Genomic DNA, 22647 nt, shown 5'->3' with positions numbered 1-22647 from the left:
TATTAATAGAACATTTATGTTTACATGCCTCACCGGTGATTGAAGAAAGAATAGACCTAATAAATAACAGTTATACATTTGGGATATATTGTGGAAGATATTTCCACATAAATATTGTCGTTAGTTAATTTATTGAGGCCAGTCAGGTTGGCAAGTAAGGGAAAAATACACAGGTTTACAACACATCGAACAAATGGAACAAAATAACTTTGAGTACGTACAGTTGGATTATGACCGTATCGAATATTCTCAAAATCGTGAGCAGTTGAAGGCTCCTTAGCAGTAGAACTATTCCATTATTAAATATTTTTGAAAGGAGTTAATCAACCAAATTATACCACACACAGAAGGTATCGGTACATAGAAGCCCATACATAAAATTACAGCTGCTTTGGTTAGAGATTTAGACCGAAACATTAAAAATACTGAAAATCAGCAAGTTCTGTTATTTTGGGAAAGTACATTTAATTATTACCTCATTTTACAACCATACTTGGGTGGCGCGTGCTGGGTGCTATTTTGCTGAGTCCTGTTGGAATGTCCAAGGTCTGCGGCCAAAACGTTTGCGTGCCCAAGGCTTTAATACACCCTCCAGAATATTTTCGCGATAATATTCGGCATTTATTCTGATGCCATGATCGATTAATACGAGCGGAGAGCGATCATCGGCTGTTATGGTGGCCTACACCATCACCATGGCCGGCGCTTGAGTTCTGGTGGCCTACCGAAGGTGCACATTTCACATTTGGCAAGTAAACACGATAATTTTGTTTGTTTACAAACTGCTGGACAACCGGAGAAAACCAAGTTCGGCAGTTCACCACTTTCGGCCAAGCGGTGTGAGTTCTTTCGCTTTTTGGAATTTCAATGGCTTTACCCAGATCTTATTTTTTAATATTTGCCGAATGGAATATTGCGATATGTACAGCTCACGAGCCACGAGTTGCTGTTTTCTTCCGTCCACTTCCATGACGTCGGGCTACGCTACCAGTATCACGGTAACGAACGATGGTACGAGACACAAAAGATTTATTCACATTTAAATGCTGGAGTGCTCTAACGATAGCCACTTGTGGCTTCCAGCCTAATATAAAGAAATCACACAGTATCACGCTTGAATTCCATTACGAATAACTTCTTTTCTGGAAAATTCTCATCAAAATGCTTTTCTACGTTTGTAAAAAAAATGTAATGAGCTGTCACTGGAATAATTGTTGCAGCTGTCGGACGAGTGACTTTGACATGAAAGAATTTGGTTGCAGTTTCGATACCGATACCAAAATTAAGCTTCTAGTTAAAGCTTCCAAAAACAGTTGTTCCTACCCCATGCTACATATTCCAGCCTTTAAGGTTTTATTAAATTAATTAAAAACATACCAATTTACCACCGTACAAGATTCTTGAAATTCCTGACAAGCAGTGTTCTCCATTTCAACTACACTCAGAAATATATTTAAGCAAATATATATGCCACTTCAATAAATTCAATTTAATATATAATACTAATGCCAACCAACACACCTATTTATTCTATCTATTCACTGCCACCAAACCTAATTATTCATTTCAATGGAATATCATATCTGTGAATAATAAAGCGTTAACAAAGTTAGACATTTATTTACCCCATTTCCAGCGCAGAGATTCTCCCTCTCTTTATTGTATTTGATAGCTAAAGCATTTATAACGAATTAAATAAATGCCAAGTATTTGTTATAAGTGCTTGCTGGCTGACTGGCAGGCAGGGAGGCAGGCTGGTGTGCCGCCAGTAATAGAAATCAAATCGAAATCATATACGACGACACAATAGTTTGTTATAAATCAAAACTTAACACATATTTGCATGTTTTATCATAATTTCAGAATTGTGTTATTATATTTTATTTGTTCGCCGAAAAAAAAATCCTCGAACCATTATCCTTTGCCATCGTTGTGGCTCCGTGTAACTTTTATGTGAACTTGTTGTTGTTGTTGCTGTTGATTTTTATTGTTTTGTATATCTGAAGGATGGGCGGGCGGGAGGTCGTTCGGTCGTTTAGTTAGTTTGAGTTGGAAATGTTTATACATTTTGGCGACAGGCTGAAATAATCATCATTCTCTCACGCTTTAAATGTCTGCAACAAATATTCAAGGTTATATAAGTTTGTTTAGCATTATTTGTTTTTCGTTTTTTTTTCTTGTTTTTGCCATTGATATTTAGTAATTTGAATTTAGCTGATGTATGCTAGACGAGTATATTGCATTGGGGCATTGATTTGCTAAAAAATGACCAAAACCAAGATTGATCAAAAAGTTTTACATTTTCATGTATATAAAATTGTTTCAATTACTGTTAATTAATAAGTGTCCTTACATGTAGGCTAAGCCAAAGAGTGGTTTACTCTAACTGTAATTAAAGGTTTCCATATAAATTTAAACAATAATAAAAATATATGGTTTTAAAGGAAATCTCCGATTACGGAGCTGGAACCACAAAAAAGTATAGACTATACTACAAATCTTCTAACATAAGAAGGGCTTAATTTCCCATATGTAAACACAAGAAACCAAGTATCAAATTTCAGAATTTTAGCTCTTTAATTTACCCCATTTTCTAATTAAGTACACATATCCATTTAGTACACATTTCCAAAAACCACGTCCATATCTTAGCCACAACAGTGACACATGTATCAAATTTCATGATTTCAGCACTATCCCTTCAACCTAACCGCAATTTAGTACCATTTAGTACATATCGTACAAATAAACGACACATTTCCAAACCACCAACAAATCTCATACAGAGGTCCAATCAGTAATTCAAATATCAAATTTCAAAATTGTATTTCTATTCTTTCACCCAATACCAAATATAGTACCATTTAGTAGTTTTCGTACAATTATAATACAAATTTACCAAACCATCTCCAGATATCAATCCCAGATACCAACAGAGAGCTCAATATCAAATTTTGGGATTCCAGTAATTTTGGAACAATAATAGTACCACAAACAACAACATTAACATTTACAACAAATTTTGACATTTCAATTCTATTTCTTCACTTAATACCGAACATAGTACTATTTAAATAATTATAGCACATCTTTACGCAACTACCTCTATATCTTAAGCACAGATTTTAGCGTTAAATTTTAAAATAAGTTTAGATTCGTTCGAATTGGTCACCTTTGTCACGAATTATAGCCTTCAAACGGCCAATGAAAAAGTCACACGCTGCCCAAATATTTCTCTACGGTATTTTGGTCCATTTGTAGCGAAGCGCATATTAACGGTACCTCCCGATGTTCGGCATTTTGATGATTTTGCCACATTTTTCCACGGATTTATCTAAGAATTGGTAGCTCGTAATGGGTTCTAGATCTGGTGGCCGATGATAGTACATATGGGTCATCGTTTTTTTATAGCCCCCACATAACGGTACCTTCCGATATTCGGTATTTTATGAATTTTGCCACATTTTCACGGATTTCTTTAAAAATTGGTACTTGTAGTTCGTAATGGCTTATAGATCCGGTGGAGGATCATAGTATATATGGGTCAACATTTTGTTATAGCCCCCATATAACGGTACTTTCCGATATTTGGCGTTTTGATGACTTTTGCAGCATTTTTGCACGAATTTATCTAAAAATGGGTATTTGTAGGTTATAACAGTTCCAGCCTAGTATGACGGAATATTGTATGGGCCATATAGGTCCATGTTTTGGGATAGCCTCTATATAACGGTACATGCCAATATTCAGTATTTTGTTGATTTTTGCCACATTTTTTTACGGATTTGTATATAAATTAGTATTTGTAGTAAATAATGGGTTCTAGCTCCAGTAACAGAACATTGAATATCTAGGTCCACGTTTTCGTAAAGCGCACATGTAACGATACCCACCGATATTCGGTATTTCGATAATCCTAGTCACATTTACCCACGAAATTGTTTCAAATTTCGTATTTAAGAAGATTTGGTAGATGGCAATCCTTGAAATATAAAATTGTCTATAGAGCTTTCCGGTTTGATATGGCGCCCATATAAAGGCCTCACCCACATTACGTGGATTTTTTTTTTTTTTTTTTTTTGAAAAGTTTAACAGCATTGAACACAATTGAATTTAGATACTTTTATAAAAAAAACGTTTTCTTTACCCAATGGTGCAGGGCGTTAAAAGTTCGGCCCGGCCGAACTTAATGTTTTCTTTTTTTACTTTTTTATTAAAGTTTTTGAAATATTAAAAAAGGTTTGGATTTGAGCTTCAATATATTAAAAAATCAATGATTTTAGACATGACAGCCTGGATAGGTGATTCAGAACTAATGGGGTACTTTATAGGCCTTGATTTGGGTTTCAAAAATATTTAAAAAACTTACGATTCTAGAACACTCAATTAGGTAATGACTTCAAAAATATTTTTAACAATCCACGATTATGGACACGATATAGGCTTACACATATCAAAAATAAAATTAGGCCTAGAAATATTTTTGATAAATCCACTATTGTAAACCACTTAATTGGCCTGAATAAGACCTTCAAATGGTTTTCAAGTAACCGAAAATATTAATGACTTTAAGATATTCATAAAAAACAAACGATTATCTGGAACACACAATATTGTAGTGTCTTAAAAGTGTCGACTCTTCTTGACTTAACTCCACTAGTTTTTATACCCTACACCACAAGGTGGTCAGGGTATTATGTCTTTGTGCATTTGTTTGTAACAGGCAAAAGGAAACGAGGTAGACCCATAGTTCCTTTTGATGATCTGCATGGAATCACATTCTGAGTCGATTTATGCATGTCCGTCCGTCCGTCTGTCCGTCCGTCCGTCCGTCCGTCTGTCCATGTATTTTTGTAAACAAGGTACAGGTCGCATTTATTGTTCGATCCAGATGAAATTTTACACAAATCATTTGTTTGGCCCAAGGACGAACCCTATTGAAATTGGAGATAATCGGTCAAAATTTAGATATAGCTCCCATATATATGTTCATCCGATTTGCCTTTTATTGTGCACCAAACGTGTAATATCAGTCCGAATTGTATGGAATTTTGCATATACACCCAAATTAGGCCTGAAAATATGTATGCCGAATTTGATCGAAATCGGTTCAGATATAGCTATAGCTCTCATATAAATTGTTCATCCGATTTGTTATTTTTGTCCACCGCCGCCGTAATATGCACTTTGCAGCAACAATATTTGGGGAAACATATCAAATACAGCTCAGAAATACATTTCCTAAATTTTATCGAGATCGGTTCAGATTTGGATATAGCTCCCATATATAACTTCGTCCGATTTACCTTTTATTGTGCACCAAACGTCTAATATTTGTCCAAATGGGATGGAATTTGGCACATACGACCGAATTAAGTCTAGAAGCTAGTATGTCAAATTTGGTGAAGATCGGTTCAGATATAGCTATAGCTTCCATATATATTATTCATCCGATTTGTTATATTTGTTACCCACATCCGTAACATGCACTAGGTAACAACGATATTCAGGGAAATATATCAAATACAGCTCAGAAATATCTTCGCCAAATTTTATCGAGATCGGTTCAGATTTGGATATAGCTCCCATATATATCTTTATCCGATTTCAAATTAATTTTGCACCAAATGGGCAATACAAGTGCGAATTTAAAAGATACAAATGCTTCGGCATATTTAGTCCTTTGAACTTTAAATTATAATTATAATCATAGCGTGTATGATTGAATTATCCCATAAAAACTTTTAATTGTTATGTGGAGCTCTACTAAATTAGCAAAGTGGTGTAGGGTATCATAAAATCGGCCCGCCCGACTTTAAGACTTTCTTTACTGGTTTTTATTGTTTCCCTTTCTATAAGTTTTTCCACACGAAACTATTATCAAAACAAATAAGCAACAAAAATAACAAGAAAAATGTCATGTGCCATAAAACCAGACCTCGAGACAGAGAACGAAAATATCTTCGTGTGTATATTTATTTTATTAATCATAAACGTTTCTTTGCCAGAAAGGTATTAAAAGAGGGGGGTGTGCGCGTATATATAGTTTATGAAAGGCCCAAAGTTTAATTGAAACAATATAAAATGCAAAATATGTGGATGGGTGAAAAGGATTTTTTTAACGTTTTGCAATAAACTTTAAAAACTAGATGTTCCCAAAAAAAGGGAATATTTTACAGCCACCCTAAAGCCAACAAAAACATATTTGAACCTCGATACCCTTTTATTGATCATAAACCTCTCCAACTTCCACAGTAAGGAAAACATGTTTAATGTATGCAAATTGTTATAAAACGTTTAGGAATCATATAAAACTCTTCAATTTTATAGATTTTTGTGCAATATGCAATAAACTCGGCAAAACGATAAGATAATTTTTAACCATCAACAAATTTCGTTTTGCCATTTTTTATGATGTTGCCTATGCTGTGTGCGAGCTACCGGTCCCAAGTGAAGTTATTTATTATTCACTGCGTTTCGATCTAAAATCTACTTATGAACATAAAACATGCAAAAACCTTTTGTTGAGCATGTGAAATGTTAAGAAGGGGTCTGAGGGTATTGTATTTTTTTTTGCTCTCAGAAAGGACATTAAATAACGATTATATTTTATGATATTTACTGTAAAGTAATTTGCATCTCTTATAATAGAAGGAATTTTAAAATGTGCGTCCGTTTTTCTTTACTGTTATCCATTTTAATCGACGGTGAATGAATTTTGAATATTAAAATTTCCATGAAAATTCCATTTTGTTTTACACTCATAAATTGTCTATTAATAATGAATTTATTGATGGACATAAAATTTGTAATAGTTATTTTACTACGAACATTCTAAGGCACATTTTATGAGTCTCTTCACTATAAGCGAAGACGACCATTTTTTAATAATATACTAATATTTTACATTTAAAATTCCTTATTAGAGAGCTAGGGGCTTTTAATCAGCTACTTAAAAAAATGATAGTTTTTGACAGATTTAAAATATTTATACAGATATTTCATTATTTAGACCCATATAATTTACACAAGTAACACGATCCTAGAACCGGCATGAACTTTTTTATGAGATCTTAAAATTATAAAAACTTTGTCATGGCCTTAGAAATATTCCAACCAATACAGAAAGGTCAAAAGTCGAGCAGGTCCGTCTATGCGGCATTCTACACCACTATTAATATTTAATTAAGCTACCCGTAAAAAATAAATATAAGAAAAAATCTCTGGCTACGTTACAGGGGTATCCAAATTTCCAGTTCCTAACGATTTTTATAACCTCCGCCTTGAAAAGGAGGGTATATTAACTTTGTCCTTCCGTTTGTAACATCCCTAAATATTCGTCATAGGGCCCATAATGTATATATTCATAATCAGCATAAAATTCTAAGTTGATTTAACGATGTACGTCTGTCTGTTGAAATCCCGATTAATATTAATTTGGCAGAACAATTTGTATTGTGTCTAGGCTGGTTAGTATTGACAATGAGATATACTGGTCTATCCTTTAGTGCAACTGCCATATAACGGTACCTCCCGATATTCGTTATCTTGAAGATTTTTGTAACATTTTTCCACGGATTCGACTAAAAATTGGTTTCTAGCTCCGGTGACGGAACATTGTATGTATAGGTCTACGTTTTTGTATATAACAGTACCTCCCGATAGTCGGTTTTTTGATGAATCAACGATTTCGTATAGCTCCCACATATTGTTGATGATTTTTGATTGATATTTATCGTTCATAATAGGTTCTAGTTCCGGCAGAGAACATTGAATATTTTCCTATAGCGCACATACAACGATACCCACCGATATTCGGTATATTGATAGTCCTGGTCAAATTTACAAAATAAATGGTATTTAAGAAGATTTGATAGATGACAATTCTTGAAATATAAAATTGTCTAAAGAGGATCCCGTTTTGGTATGACACCCCATATAACGGCCTCAACCACTTTATGGTTTTTTAAAAAGTTTAACAGCAGTATCCTAATGGACTTACTGGTATTTGAAGTTTAAACATATTTGTAGTGGAATTTAAATATATTCAAATACTTTTATGTAAAAATGTTTTCTTTACCCAAAAGTGGAGAATGTTCAAAGTTCTGCCCGTCCGAACTTAATGTTTTTTAATTGTTGTTATTCAATAAATAATAAGAATTTTTCAAATTTCAATTAACATTTTAGAATGTGTTTATACCCTCCACTATACATAGTATGTATATAATGGTACCTCCGATATAGGGTATTTTGATGACTTTAGGCACTTTTTTCAATTTAATTGTCTGAAATTCCACACAAGGAGTCTACTGTGGTACTTTACTCCCAAAAAAAAGTTGTTTATATAGGTCTTCGATGTCGTATATCCCCCATATAACTTTAACTCTCGATATTCGGTATTTTGATGATTTTAGCCACTTTTTAAATGGAATTGTCTGAAACTCTACACAAGAAGTTCTCTGTGAGTACTTTTCCCTCCTGGAAGATAATTGTCTATATAGGTCTACGTTTAAGTATAGCAATTACAGAAAGCTACCCCGAGACATTCGGTATTTCTAGGATTTTCGCTATATTATTCGTCGGAATCGCGTCAAATGTGCGGAAAATTATCTATGCAGATCCACATCTTGGTATAGCCTCCATACAACAGTACCTCCCATTATTCGTAATTGCTACTAAAGTCTATGAGAGAAAATTACTAATGCAGCACCACGTCTTCGTATAGCCCCCATAAAAAGGTTTTTATTTAAGCAATATTCTTCGACGGATTTATTTATTTATTTATTTTTTTTTTTTTTTTTTTGAGAACTTTCAAGTTTTGCCTGGCTGCAATTTAGCTGCATTTTGACTTGTTGAAGTTCAATTGGATTTTTTTTGAATTTCAATTGGAATATTCTGAATACAAATTATATTTTTTTAAATGATTATCTGAACTCCAAATGGAATTTCTGAATTTAAATTGACTATTCTTGAATTTCAAATAAAATTCTTAATTTCATATGTCAAGTTTTGAATTTTAATTGATATAAAAAATTGCATTTTTGGGGTTCAATTGGTATTTGCGGAAATACATTTGAGAATGGCGTAGTCATAGAATCGAAAGCGAAATTTTGGCTCTGATCTTCCAAACCCTAAACGCCATATGAATTGGGTAAATTAATTCTGCATTGGATGTAGATGTTGGATGTATACATTTTTTAGCTTCCTGTTGTTTTTTGAATACGGCAACCTAATACAGAAATATTTTGCATTTACAAATGCACACTTGTCTCTTTGTCCATCCATATTTTTGATACTACGCTTTTAAATCCATTCATATTTTCCGTTGTGTAATGGAAAATTATACTAAATATTATTTAATAAACATAAGACCCATATTTCCTTTTATGCCAAATAAAAAAAATGTATACATTATTATTGCTGCTGTTGTTGTTGTTTCTTTCGGCTATATTTTAATTACAAAACATCATTGCTAGTCTTTGTGAATTCGTTAAAATTTGATTTCACTGTTCTGTGATGCCTTCAGGGTCTACAAGGGTTTTGTATTTTTTTTTTTTGTTGTTTGTATTTGAGTCGCAGTTGCAGTGGTTGGAGTTGATTTTTGTATGTGTGTGTATGTTTGTGTATTCTGATCTTCGCATCTTGTGTCCTTAGCAAGTATTTTTTTTTTTGTTTTAACATGTAAAAGAATTTTGATGTTAAACAATTTTCATGGTTTATGATACAATGTTTCGTTGTTGTTGTTGCTATTTTTTGTACCATGTATTTATATTGTTGTCATAAAAGACGCCTTCTTATAGAGACACATATACACACACAAAAGCAAAACTTTTGCTTGCCGCCTTGATGTCAGGTCCCACCCCCCCGGACTGATGTATCCACTGTTGCTGCTACATCATCAACCTCATCATAGCCATCATTTTTTTATAAAAATAAAAAAATATATATTTTTTTTCATTTGGATTTTATGGCTGTTGTTTGTAGGCATTCGCCTGAAATGATTGAAGGCTATATCGGTATAATTTCGTATTTACATGTATATTTGTTTTTTTTTTTTTCTTCTCTTTCTTTTGGCATTTTTGCCATTGCTGTATTGCTCTTGTTTTATGTTAACGCTTTGGGGGGTTTTCTTCTGCTTCTTCTTTCTTGTTGTTATTTTGTTTGTGCCAATGGGATATGAACATAAACATGGTAGCTGTGGTTTTCTGCTGATGTTGTAGCCAAATCAAACTGTGTTCCGAAAAATGTTAATGGTTATTTGTTGTTGTACTCAGGGTGTTCGTTCGCTCGTTCTTTTCTTCGTACCCTCGTTGCTTCTCCCAAAACAGTTTTTGCTTTATCGTAAATGTTTATTAAATATGTTGCCAATTAAATGGCATTATATGGATTTAACATGTCTTATTCATGCCGACTTCATATTTATTTAGAACAAGCAAATAATGTTAAGTTAAAAATTATCAGCTGGGGTCATGTATGCCGTTCTTAGGCGGGGCAATAAACACATGCTCTAACCACCAATGCCGAAATCCCCAAGGTGAACAGGGATTTTGACAACAGAACAGCATTTAATTCACTTTTACTTTCAAGGGAAATTTATGGAGCACATTTTATTATAGATTTAAAGTCAATCTATAGGCTCTGTTTGGACTTATGTAATAAATTGTGGAAAACAAGAAAAGTAATAGGAATTTTCCGTAACAGAAATTAGATCTTAGTTAAGAAAAAATAGATGAAAAATAAAACCAACCCCTGGGTGTTTACGCAAATATTTTACATAAAACAATGCTTAAAGTCTCTACAACAAACAAAAGATTGCGGATTTCTCGGAAATAGCTTTCACTTCATGATTAGAAAAAATAAAGAAATATTATGGGAAATATTTCATATTGAATCAAATAAAAAGTTTTGATGTTAGGGAATGTGTTATTAACACGTCACATAAAAGTTAAGATGAAAATGCAGGTTTTTTATCGTAATTTTTAAAAGGAATGTGCAGAACTTTCTGCGGAAAAAATTGCAATCAAAGAAAACCAACCATTTTCAACCATTAAGACAACAATCCAATGTTCGAATTAAAGAACCCGTACGGAAAATATAAACCGAAATTAATGTTGTCCTTCGAATATTGTCTCATAAAAACCTCTATGAACATATTTTTATAGAAAATAAACCATTAGAACTGAAAAATTATTCGTAAATAATTTCAATCAAATGTACTTAAGCATATTTTTTCACAAATTTTCGAGAAACAAGTCGATTTTTTCAAAAGACATTTAAAAACATTTTGTGTTTTTTGATTTTTTGTTTTTAAAGTATAAAATTGATAGAAAAAATGCTCACCCTGTGTTATAGGATTTGCATTCAGGTAGAATATTTCCACCCAGAAAAGTGTCATATACATTGAAAAAATACCTAAAATTCTGTATCATTGACACTATCAGTTCAAAATTTACTTAATTATGTATCGCACGTTTATTCTAAGATGTACAGTGTGAGATAAAAAAAAACTGCAACAAAGTCAAAGGCCATAATTTTTACTTTTTTTTAAAAATTTATTGAATGAAAGCAAAAAATTTCGGAAATAGCATCAAATTTTAGAATAAGTTTAGATTTGTTCGAACTGGTTACCATTGGCCCGAATTATTGCCTTCAAACGGTCAATGAAACCGTCACACACTGCCCGAATGGTGCTCTGTGGTATTTTGGCCCATTTCCGGCGAAGCGCTTGCTTGAGGTGATCGAGACCTTGGTATTTTTTAGTGCCGACCTTGTTTTCCAAACACTCCAGACACAATAGTCCAACGGATTGGTATCCAGAGATTTTGGTGGCCATTGTGCGCTGGAAATGAAGCGAGGAGTCTCATTTGTAACCATTCTTGGGTGGCGCGTGCTGGGTGCGATGGTGCTGAGTCCTGTTGGAATGTACAAGGTCTGCCATCAAAATGTTTGCGTGCCCAAGGTTTTAATACACCCTGCAGAATATTTTCGCGATAATATTCGGCATTTATTCTGATGCCACGGTCGATTAATACGAGCGGAGAGCGACTATCGGCTGTTATGGCGGCCCACACGATCACCATGGCCGGCGCTTGAGTTCTGGTGGCCAACCAAAGGTGCACAATTGACCTTTTTGGCGAGTAAACACGATCATTTTATTTGTTTACAAACTGCTGGACAACGAATGTTACCTCATCGGAAAAAACCAAATTCGGCAGTTCCCCACTTTCGGCGTAGCAACTCTTTAGCTCTTTTGAGTCTATTTCCTTTCGGTTGCGGTGTAGATTCTTGCATTTTTGGCATTTCGATGGCTTTCATTTTGCAATATTTGCCGAATGGAATATTGGGATATGTTCAGCTCATGAGCCATTTTTCGGCCACTGCGGCGCGGGTTTCGATCAAGTCGGTATCAGATATCTAATGTGCATATGGAATATTTTTTTTTTTTTGAATACCCTCCCCCATCAAATATTAGATACGAATATACGAAATAACAACAAAAATAGACCTGAAATGTTAGATTATCCAAAATCTTGCAACTGGGGTACTTACAGGGTTGCCCATATTCGACGGACCTTTGGACCCTGTGGGCCCATTCCAATCGACGAGGCTTGTTGTTATAGTATCAACTACTAATTCCCCTCAACGATAGTGTCTCCCGTTATCCCCTTAATGAGAATCGTTCCACATTTTATTATTCCAAAGAATTGTTTACCAAAATATTAATATGCAAATCCAGCATTTTTATAAAATAAATTTCCAAAGAATAAATATTCATTAATACTTTATTTGTAAGAATTGTTTATTAAAATATTGATATGCAATTCAACATTTTATTCCAGACAAATTTCCAAAGAATTGTTTACTTAAATATTAATATTAGCCTAAAACTGTATTTTCTTTTCTGCTGCATTTCCGACAACGAAAATGCAGCAATAAACAGAATTTTAGTATATAAGCCAGTGAAAAATAAAGAAAGCAAGTTATAATTTCAAACCACACCAAACGTCTTTTTTTTAGTCAAAGTTTTTTCCGCAAATAAAAGTGGCGCAGTCGGTAGGATACCGCAAAGTCCTATCCAACGTATAAAAATAATAAAACAGATTTTATTGTGCGTGATAGAACTAGGATTTTAATCCTTAGTGCGGTATTCGAAATATCCTTTATAAGATTAAAGGATACACAAATTTTATGAAGGAAAAAAGTAAAAAGGATATTAAGAAATATCCCTGTGACTAAAAAAATATTAGTGGAACCAGAAAGGATATAAAGATCTATCCTTTTGGTGAACATCCTTGTGTCAGAAGGAAACCTAGTGAAAAAAAAAAAAAAGGATATTAAGAAATATCCCTGTGACTAAAAAATATTAGTGGAACCAGAAAGGATATAAAGATCTATCCTTTTGGTGAACATCCTTGTGTCAGAAGGAAACCTAGTGAAAAAAAAAAGGATATTAAGAAATATCCCTGTGACTAAAAAATATTAGTGGAACCAGAAAGGATATAAAGATCTATCCTTTTGGTGAACATCCTTGTGTCAGAAGGAAACCTAGTGAAAAAAAAAGGATATTCCTTCAGTGGATTATAAACTTCAAAAAAACAACAACAACAACAACAAAACAAAATACCAAAATAAATATGTTAAGGAAATTCGACAGCAACTATTGGAGCAATATTGTAAAGAAATAACATTACCAACAAGTTAAAGAACAGTTCATGCCGAGAACTGCACCGTGGAAGACCCTACTACTAAGAAGAAAGTAAACCTGCAATCCTTAGCACCAACAACCAAATTACAAAGTAAGACTATCTCTAGAAATCTATAATTAAGAATATCTTGTATATTTTATAAGAAAATATTTAACATACCTTTGTGAAAAATCGTGTAGGAAAATAATTCCCTACAAGCAATTGTTGAAAATTTTTTTTCCCTCTCCTCCCTCTTTCCCATTTCAATGAGCGATAGTGACTCATTATCAGAGTACCCATCAGACTTTGAATACATACCAAGAAACTCTAATAACGGGTCGACAGCATTAGAACTTGACTCAGGGATTGAATCGAATGATGGATACCTGACTGACGAAAGAACAGAACATTACATTCGTGACATAAGAAGTAGCAGAAACAGACGCATTTTTAGAAAGAAACTCAGACAATATTTTAGACGTAGATAAACAAAAAAAAAAAAAAATAAACAGGACTATAACCCAAAATATAAAGGAAAATTAATAACTAAAATGGCAGAACAGGCCGAAAATCAGATTAATAGACTAATCATAGACCCGCTAAAATACTTAAACAACTTACCAGAGTTCTATGGGGATTCAAAAAACTTACAGACTTTTACTACCCTCGTTGACCGAATTTACCCACACTTACGCACATACGACGAATTGTCCCAATTACTTTTCTCCGACATTATAAAGTCCAAACTCAAAGGAAAAGCTAGGCAGGCAATTGAGATAAACTGCCACGCGATTTCATGGACTGACATAAAAAACATGTTGCAAAACAATTTTGGGGACAGACGTTCTAGTGAAGAACTTTTCGACGAACTAAGGAGTGTGACTTTCAGGACGAACACACTAGACTTCTATAATGACGTGAAGGACAAATTGCACAGACTAAACAACAAACTGGTAGTTATACTAGGAGAAGGTGAAGCAACTAGGCAAAGTGCGATTAATAATAAACGCACTGCTTTAAACATTTTTAAAAGCAAAATTCCAGAGCCTATGAAATCCATCCTGCTCTGTAGGAACCCAGGAGACTTGGAACAGGCCATGGACATATTATTTCAAGCCGGCTACGCATACACCGGAAACAATGAAAATAGAGCACAGACCAATGCACAATCTAGTAAACGAAGAAATTACCAACAACCATTCGTAAACCAAGGAAGAAATTACCAACAACCATTCCCAAACCAAGGAAGAAATTACCAACAACCATTCCCAAACCAAGGAAGAAATTACCAACAACCATTCCCAAACCAAGGAAGAAATTACCAACAACCATTCCCAAACCAAGGAAGAAATCACCAACCACCATTCGCAAATCAAGGAAGAAATCACCAACCACAATTCATAAACCAAGGAAGAAATTACCAACAACCATTCCCAAACCACGAAGGAAATTTCCAAAACCCTTTCCATGCAAACAGACAAAACACTAGAAATCAGCCTGAACCCATGGAAATAGGCACAGCCGAAAATTTTCGGGACAGAGCCTCGACAGGCAATTACCATATATAATGGTAAAAACCAAGTTAGGTCATTTGAGACTGATAGTGGATACTGGAGCCACTAATTCAATTATTAATCCAGGAATTTGTCATCCGAAATGGATACACCAAATAAAACCTCTTGTTATTAAAACTCTCCAACACCAAGTTACCATAACAGAAAAGGCAGTAATTCCAGCATTTCAAGAATTTAATATAACTAATAATGCGTTAGAGTTTTATGTTTTAAAATTTCACAATCACTATGATGGATTACTAGGCAACGATATACTTAAAACATACAATACTTGCATAAATTATAAAAACAATTCCATACAAATAAACGGACAGGACATGCCAATACTTTTTGACAATAAAAATAGCGAAAATAGAGAAGAAACAAATGACAAACCAATATTTTTTGAAGAACAATATAACAAAAATTTAAGTAAAATCATGCCCACGCAGAAGGTAGGCGATGATACCAAGGATATGAAGCAATATCATAGCTTGGAACAACAAATTAGGACACAACACCTTAATTCTGAAGAGAAAAGATGTCTCTTACAGCTAATAAAAAATACTCTTCAATCTTCTTCCAAGAAAATACTCGATTGAGTTTTACCAACGTTATAAAGCATAAAATTCGGACAACAAACAATGTTCCAATAATTAGTAAATCCTATAGATATCCTTACATACATAAAAGAGAAGTCGAAGGACAGATACAAGAAATGTTGCAAAATAATATAATAAGGCATAGCAATTCGCCTTATTCTGCCCCTATTTGGATTGTGCCAAAAAAAGCCGATGCAAGTGGGAAGAACAAATGGAGACTTGTCATTGATTACCGTAAATTAAATGAAGTTACAATCGATGATAAGTACCCCATACCTAACATTGACGAAATACTCGACAAACTGGGAAGATGCCAGTATTTTACAACACTTGACCTCGCAAAAGGATTTCATCAGATTGAAATCGAAGAGGAGGACATCCATAAAACTGCCTTCAGTGTAGAAGGAGGCCATTACGAGTTTTTACGAATGCCGTTTGGGCTAAAGACAGCCCCAGCGACATTCCAAAGGTTGATGAACTACGTCCTTAGAGACTATATCAACAAAATCTGTCTGGTTTATCTAGACGATGTGATAATATTTTCCACCTCACTGCAGGAACACATAAATTCATTAAAACTTGTTTTTAACCGTTTGCAAGAAGCCAACCTCAAGGTCCAATTGGACAAATCGGAATTTTTAAAAAAGGAAACTGAATTCCTTGGCCATGTCGTGACATTAGAAGGTATAAAACCTAACCCAAAAAAAATCGAGTGCATAGTTAACTTCCCCATCCCCAAATCACCCAAACAAATTAAACAGTTCCTAGGGTTAACTGGTTATTATCGAAAATTTATAAAAGATTATTCGCTAATAGCTAAACCCATGACAAAGTGTCTTAAAAAGGATGCCAAAATAAACATATCCAATCCAGAATATCAGGAAAGCTTTAATACGCTAAGAAACTTACTAATACACGACCCAATCCTCGCTTACCCCGACTTTACTAAGAAATTCACCCTAACAACAGACGCTAGTAATTTTGCCCTTGGAGCGATACTATCTCAAGATAACCACCCGATTTGCTATGCTAGTCGTACCCTAAATGATCACGAGATCAATTACAGTACGATAGAAAAAGAACTTCTAGCAATTATTTGGGCCACAAAATACTTTCGCCCATACCTTTTCGGACGCAAGTTCATAATCGAGACAGATCACAAACCGCTAACATGGCTCTTTTCGATTAAAGAACCCAACTCAAAACTAGTCAGATGGAGGCTCAAGTTGTCAGAATTCGATTATGAGATTAAATACAAAAAGGGAACAAAAAACAGTAATGCAGATGCATTATCAAGGATCGAAAATAAAATTGTTGAGATCAATTCATTAGAAAACATCCAACCCATTCTTAAAGAGAGCGATTCACCTATAAATTTATTTAAAAACCAACTCATCGTAAAAAAAATTCATTCCGGATCAGCAAGGATAAAAACCGAAAACATCTTTCAGAATATTAGAAAAACTGTAACAATAAAAGAACTAGATAAAGAGTATGCAATTATGATTTTAAAAACCCACTGTCACCCAACACAAATAAATGCAGTTCTGATAGACAATGAATTTTACGACACTTTCAGAGACACTTGTAGGGAATTCTTTTCAAATAATAACGGATTCAAATTAATCAGGGCTTTTAAGAAACTAGACGATATAGAAGACGAACTCCAACTAACAAACATAATTGAGGAAGAACATCTAAGCAAAAATCACAGAGGAATTCAGGTAGTGTTCGAGGAACTAAAAACAAAAATTTATAACCCCAAACTTAAATTAAGGATAACCCAGTTCATTAACAATTGCGAAATATGCACATTGGAAAAGTATGACAGAAGACCACCTAGACTACCTTACAAACTAACGGAAACACCCACAAAACCCAGAGAAATATTACACTTAGACGTTTTCTATACACTAGAGAAACAACTTTACTTAACTATAATTGACAAATTTTCAAAACACGCCACAGCATACAAAATTAATGGAAGATCATGGATAGAGTTTAAATCAAAATTAATGCAATATACCAGCACATTTGGAAGAATAGAAAAAATTGTTGTCGACAATGAGTTAGGATTTAAAGCCATTCCGATTCAAGAATATTTAAGGAAAGAGAACATTAATATACACTACACATCAAACAGTAACCATACATCCAACGCAGATATCGAACGACTTCACAATACATTGAACGAACACTTAAGATTACTACGACATGACGAACAATCCAAAGACGAAACGACAGAGGAAAAAATATCACGTATCATTGGATTTTATAATAATACTATTCATAGCACCACACAAATCAAACCTATAGACTTTATAAATGGCAAAGTACATGAGGATAAATATCCCGAAATACATGATCTAATATTAAAGAAGAAAAATAACTATATTAATAAACTTAACAAAAATAGAACCGATATAGTGATAGAGGAAGGTACAAACTATATAAGAGAAATTCGAGGGGGTAAAAATCATAGGAGGTACAGAAAGATAGAATCTAAGAAAGTCGATGAAGATCATATTGAAAACACAAAAACAGGGCATAAATATTACAAAGCACATATAAGACCTCAAAAGAAATATCAAGACAAGAATAACCCAAAAATTAAAGCAAAATCTAGATAATTACCATCCCCTTTCAGATGATTAACTGGATCATAATAATGGTTGCATTTACTACAGCAACCAAGGCCCAAACCCTCGACATACAAGACTTATCGAACAATAATGGTTACATACCGATAAAAACAGGAGAGACCAATACCGTAGAACACTACATAAAAGTACTGCACATAATAAACACTACAGAATTCGAACGAACTATGGAGATAATTAAAACCAACATTGACACCCTAAAGACATCCAGTAGCGAATCAAAAACATTAATCAGTACAATAAACAAGAACTTTATGCTACTAAAAGCGAAAATAGAAAATCTTAACCCACATTTTAGAAAGAAACGGGCACTCTTAAACATTATAGGAAAAGGCTTAAAAATGATTGCAGGTACAATGGACAGCGATGATGAAGAACAAATAACTGAAGCTCTCAAATCTCTACATTCGAACGAAGAAAACTTAACTAACAAAATGAACAAACTAACTTATATAAACAATGTCATGAACTCCCAAATCCAGAACATAACTAACCATATAAACTATCAGCAAAACATTATCGGGGACTACTTAGTCAAATTCAAGAATATTATAGGGAATAAAATTTCAACCATAGAGGACGAGATAACATTTATAGAACACATATACCAGATTAACAACGACATCTCACTCCTACGGCATCACGTAGACGACATAGGACAGATTATTTTCTCCGGGAAACTGGGAATAATTCCCACAGATATTCTCACCCAAACAGAACTCGATTTAATCACAAGCTTTGACAGCTATACCAATATAAAAGTAGCCATAGCACGTAATGAAGGGAACGTTATAATAATTCTCTCTATACCACAATATTCCCAAGATTCACTATCCAAGGTAACATTCGTACCCATTCCTGACAAAAATAATAAATCCATAATGGTTAATCATTCTGATGTTCTTATAGATTTAGAAAGAAATATTTATAGCACGTATATTAAAGATAACCTAAAAAGAAATCTTATAAAAATTAATGATAATTGTTTGAACAATATACTAAACTTTGAAGAAGCTAATTGCAAAACGCAAACATTAAATACACAAGAAATTAGCGAAATAATTCCAGGAGTATTAATCCTTAAACACTTTAACAGTACGATATCACATAATTGTAACAAAGATAAATTAAAAATTTCAGGAAATTACTTAATCAAATTCGAAAATTGTGAAGTAAACACGTTAAACAAAACCTTTACGAATTTTAAAATAAAAATACAAGACAAGTTTATCCTACCTAACCTTATAACAAAAATTAAAGATACCAGTAACACAACACTTGCAGACATAAAACTTGAAAATTTATATCTAAAACAAATAGAATACGAGGAAACACTGAAACAAGTACTATATACAGATAAAAACTCAAAAATAATTGGCTATAGTATAGATATTTTAATCGGTACATCAATATGTATCTTAATTATATTTATATATCTCTTTAAGAATAAACAAACCTATGTTCCAAATGTACAATTAAAAAACCAAACTATTATAAACAATCCGGCAAAGATAATATAATTTCGTCGGAGCCTCAAACTAAGGGTGGGGTGTTATAGTATCAACTACTAATTCCCCTCAACGATAGTGTCTCCCGTTATCCCCTTAATGAGAATCGTTCCACATTTTATTATTCCAAAGAATTGTTTACCAAAATATTAATATGCAAATCCAGCATTTTTATAAAATAAATTTCCAAAGAATAAATATTCATTAATACTTTATTTGTAAGAATTGTTTATTAAAATATTGATATGCAATTCAACATTTTATTCCAGACAAATTTCCAAAGAATTGTTTACTTAAATATTAATATTAGCCTAAAACTGTATTTTCTTTTCTGCTGCATTTCCGACAACGAAAATGCAGCAATAAACAGAATTTTAGTATATAAGCCAGTGAAAAATAAAGAAAGCAAGTTATAATTTCAAACCACACCAAACGTCTTTTTTTTAGTCAAAGTTTTTTCCGCAAATAAAAGTGCTTGTCCGCAGGCAACATTCTTTGCGTCAATTGAATTTTGTACGGGAACAAATGCAAATCAATGCGAATAATCCGTTGTAAAGTGGACCGAGCCATGAGAACGGCGTTTTTGGGATGTTCTTGGGGACCTCTCAACACTGGCTCGTACGGCAGCTTTATTCTCGGCCGATCGCCTTGGTCGGCTTTTATATGGTCTCTTCGGATTAGAAAAAGCCTTACCAGTCGAAAATTTTTCGTATAAACGCTTAATGGTGTTCTTAGAAAGCACACTTCTCACATTTTTTAAAAGCACGTGGAGTTTTCACAATTAACTTCTTCTGTTGAATGTAAATTTCAACTATTTCAGAGCGCTTGCGTGGCGTGTATTGGTTCATGGTAAAAATCTGCTTGGACGCTTCAAACGCGGTATGTCATTAAGCGATGTGACATCTCTGTCAAAAGTTATGACGTTGCCAGATGGGTCCGTCGAATATGGGCAACCCTGTATACCTTAAAATAATCCCATAAATTCTTCCTTGGAATATTTTCATCCTGCCAAGGTATTTCCATTGAATCTGACGAAATTTAGAATTTGGCGGCCGTAAACATCATAAGATACAACGTTTCACAATAAATCGACTATTTTGATAGAATAATAGACCCCCTCTTAAATTTTACCCACCCACCATAAAATATTTTTTTTTATAATTTTTCTTATTATTCATTTATGATTACTTAAGGCTTGAAACAATGTTTCCGTTTTGTTTTTATCAATTTGTAAATAATTTGTGTATTCATTTAGTTATTTGTACAAAACAATTCTAATTAAACGCCCCCACGAGACAAATTGTTTATGTAGGCAAAGTTGTGAATGTGCCTTGCGTTTCAACAAGTTTGATTTTCGATTTTGTTTTATTTAATTTTTGCTACAATACAAATATTTATTCAATTTCCTACAAGGAGTCATTACATTGTGTTACACCCTCGCTTGGTCTTTTGGTTGCTTGCTTGCTTACGCGCTCCCTAATTAGGCATGTTTGAAATATTTCAATAACAAAGAGAAACCATAATAATGTTTAGAACATGGAAAGCCGTAGTGGCTAAACAATGGAGGGTGGTTGGAGGAGGGGGAGGTACACTTCATTTAGTATGTGTGTTGTTGTTATTGGTCCCACAAAACTATTGTCCTGCTAATTATCTACAAAATTGATCGAAAACATTTCAACCTGTTACAAATAATAATAATATTTTATCAAATCAAACAAAAAGGCCATTGTAGTGCAGGTCCTTTGTTTGGCACGCCGTTTCCTGGCCACCACCCCTCCATCCACACAAATCAGAATCATATCTAAGGGAACAATGAATGCTGGTAGGTTAATTGTTATAACATAGGTTTTGTGGGGCGCCATGTACTGTGCCGAAGTTGTCCTCGTCGTCCTCGCTGTCGTAGCCGCCAGTTTCCTTAGTTATGATTTTTCTGCCTGATTGTGGAACTACAGAAAGTTTTGTTAAAAGTTTGATTTATAACTAGTAAGAGTGAAACTTAATGTAGCACAAAATGTATGTATTTTTTTTGTATGTTTTTAAGGTCGACTGCTTTAAGTCAAAAGTCAACTAAGCGAATAGTTACCGTGGAAATTTGTCATTCAACATGCGAAGGAAGGTAGGCAGGCAGGCAGGCTGGCAAACAAGCCTTTGTAACGAATGTTCATGAGTGGAGGCAGGTGGATGAAGCGAGGGTGTCGGTGTTGGGCGGGATGGTTGAGATATGTTGTTGAAAAGGGTATGAAGGCGGCATAACAAAAACAAAATTAAGTCAAAGGAACTTAATTAAGTTCTTAACCTAATGAAATAGCTTTGCTGGCAGTTAAGTTGATACAAAGATGGCGGTGAAGCGCCAGAAGGGTGAGCGATGAAATCACATTCATGGCGGTTGCCTGGTGACGACGACAGCATCATAATAAATGTCATGCAAACAGGTAGCGTTCAAGCATCTGATATTTGCAACGTCAAAGGCTTGTTGTAATTAAAATAATTTAATTTGAATACAAATTAAGACTAATTTAAATGTAAGAAATGGTCATTAGTCTGGCGAAACTATAGTTACGCGAACACAAGAGTTTAGAGCTTTTAATTATTTCAAAAACTGCTTTGCAATCGAATATGGAGAGAAGTTGGGAAATTAT

The 22647-nt window shown here is 33.8% G+C and overlaps 2 protein-coding genes across 6 annotated transcripts in view; both read left to right on the top strand.

Moving 5' to 3' along the window:
- LOC101900139 (cytotoxic granule associated RNA binding protein TIA1) overlaps positions 1-22647 on the top strand; it is a 279044-nt gene that overhangs the window by 191925 nt on the left and 64472 nt on the right. The window lies entirely within an intron of this gene.
- On the top strand, positions 12670-20066 carry LOC131804345 (uncharacterized). The gene is made up of 2 exons (XM_059127136.1): positions 12670-13796; positions 18488-20066. The coding sequence occupies exon 2, from the start codon at positions 18488-18490 to the stop codon at positions 20018-20020; it is 1533 nt and encodes a 510-aa protein (XP_058983119.1). The 5' UTR covers positions 12670-13796; the 3' UTR covers positions 20021-20066.

This window comes from Musca domestica, unplaced genomic scaffold (assembly GCF_030504385.1).
Source record: "Musca domestica strain aabys unplaced genomic scaffold, Musca_domestica.polishedcontigs.V.1.1 42, whole genome shotgun sequence".
NCBI lineage: Eukaryota > Metazoa > Arthropoda > Insecta > Diptera > Muscidae > Musca > Musca domestica.
Note: the sequence above shows the minus strand (reverse complement) of the source record. Positions and strands in the feature narration are given on the sequence as shown.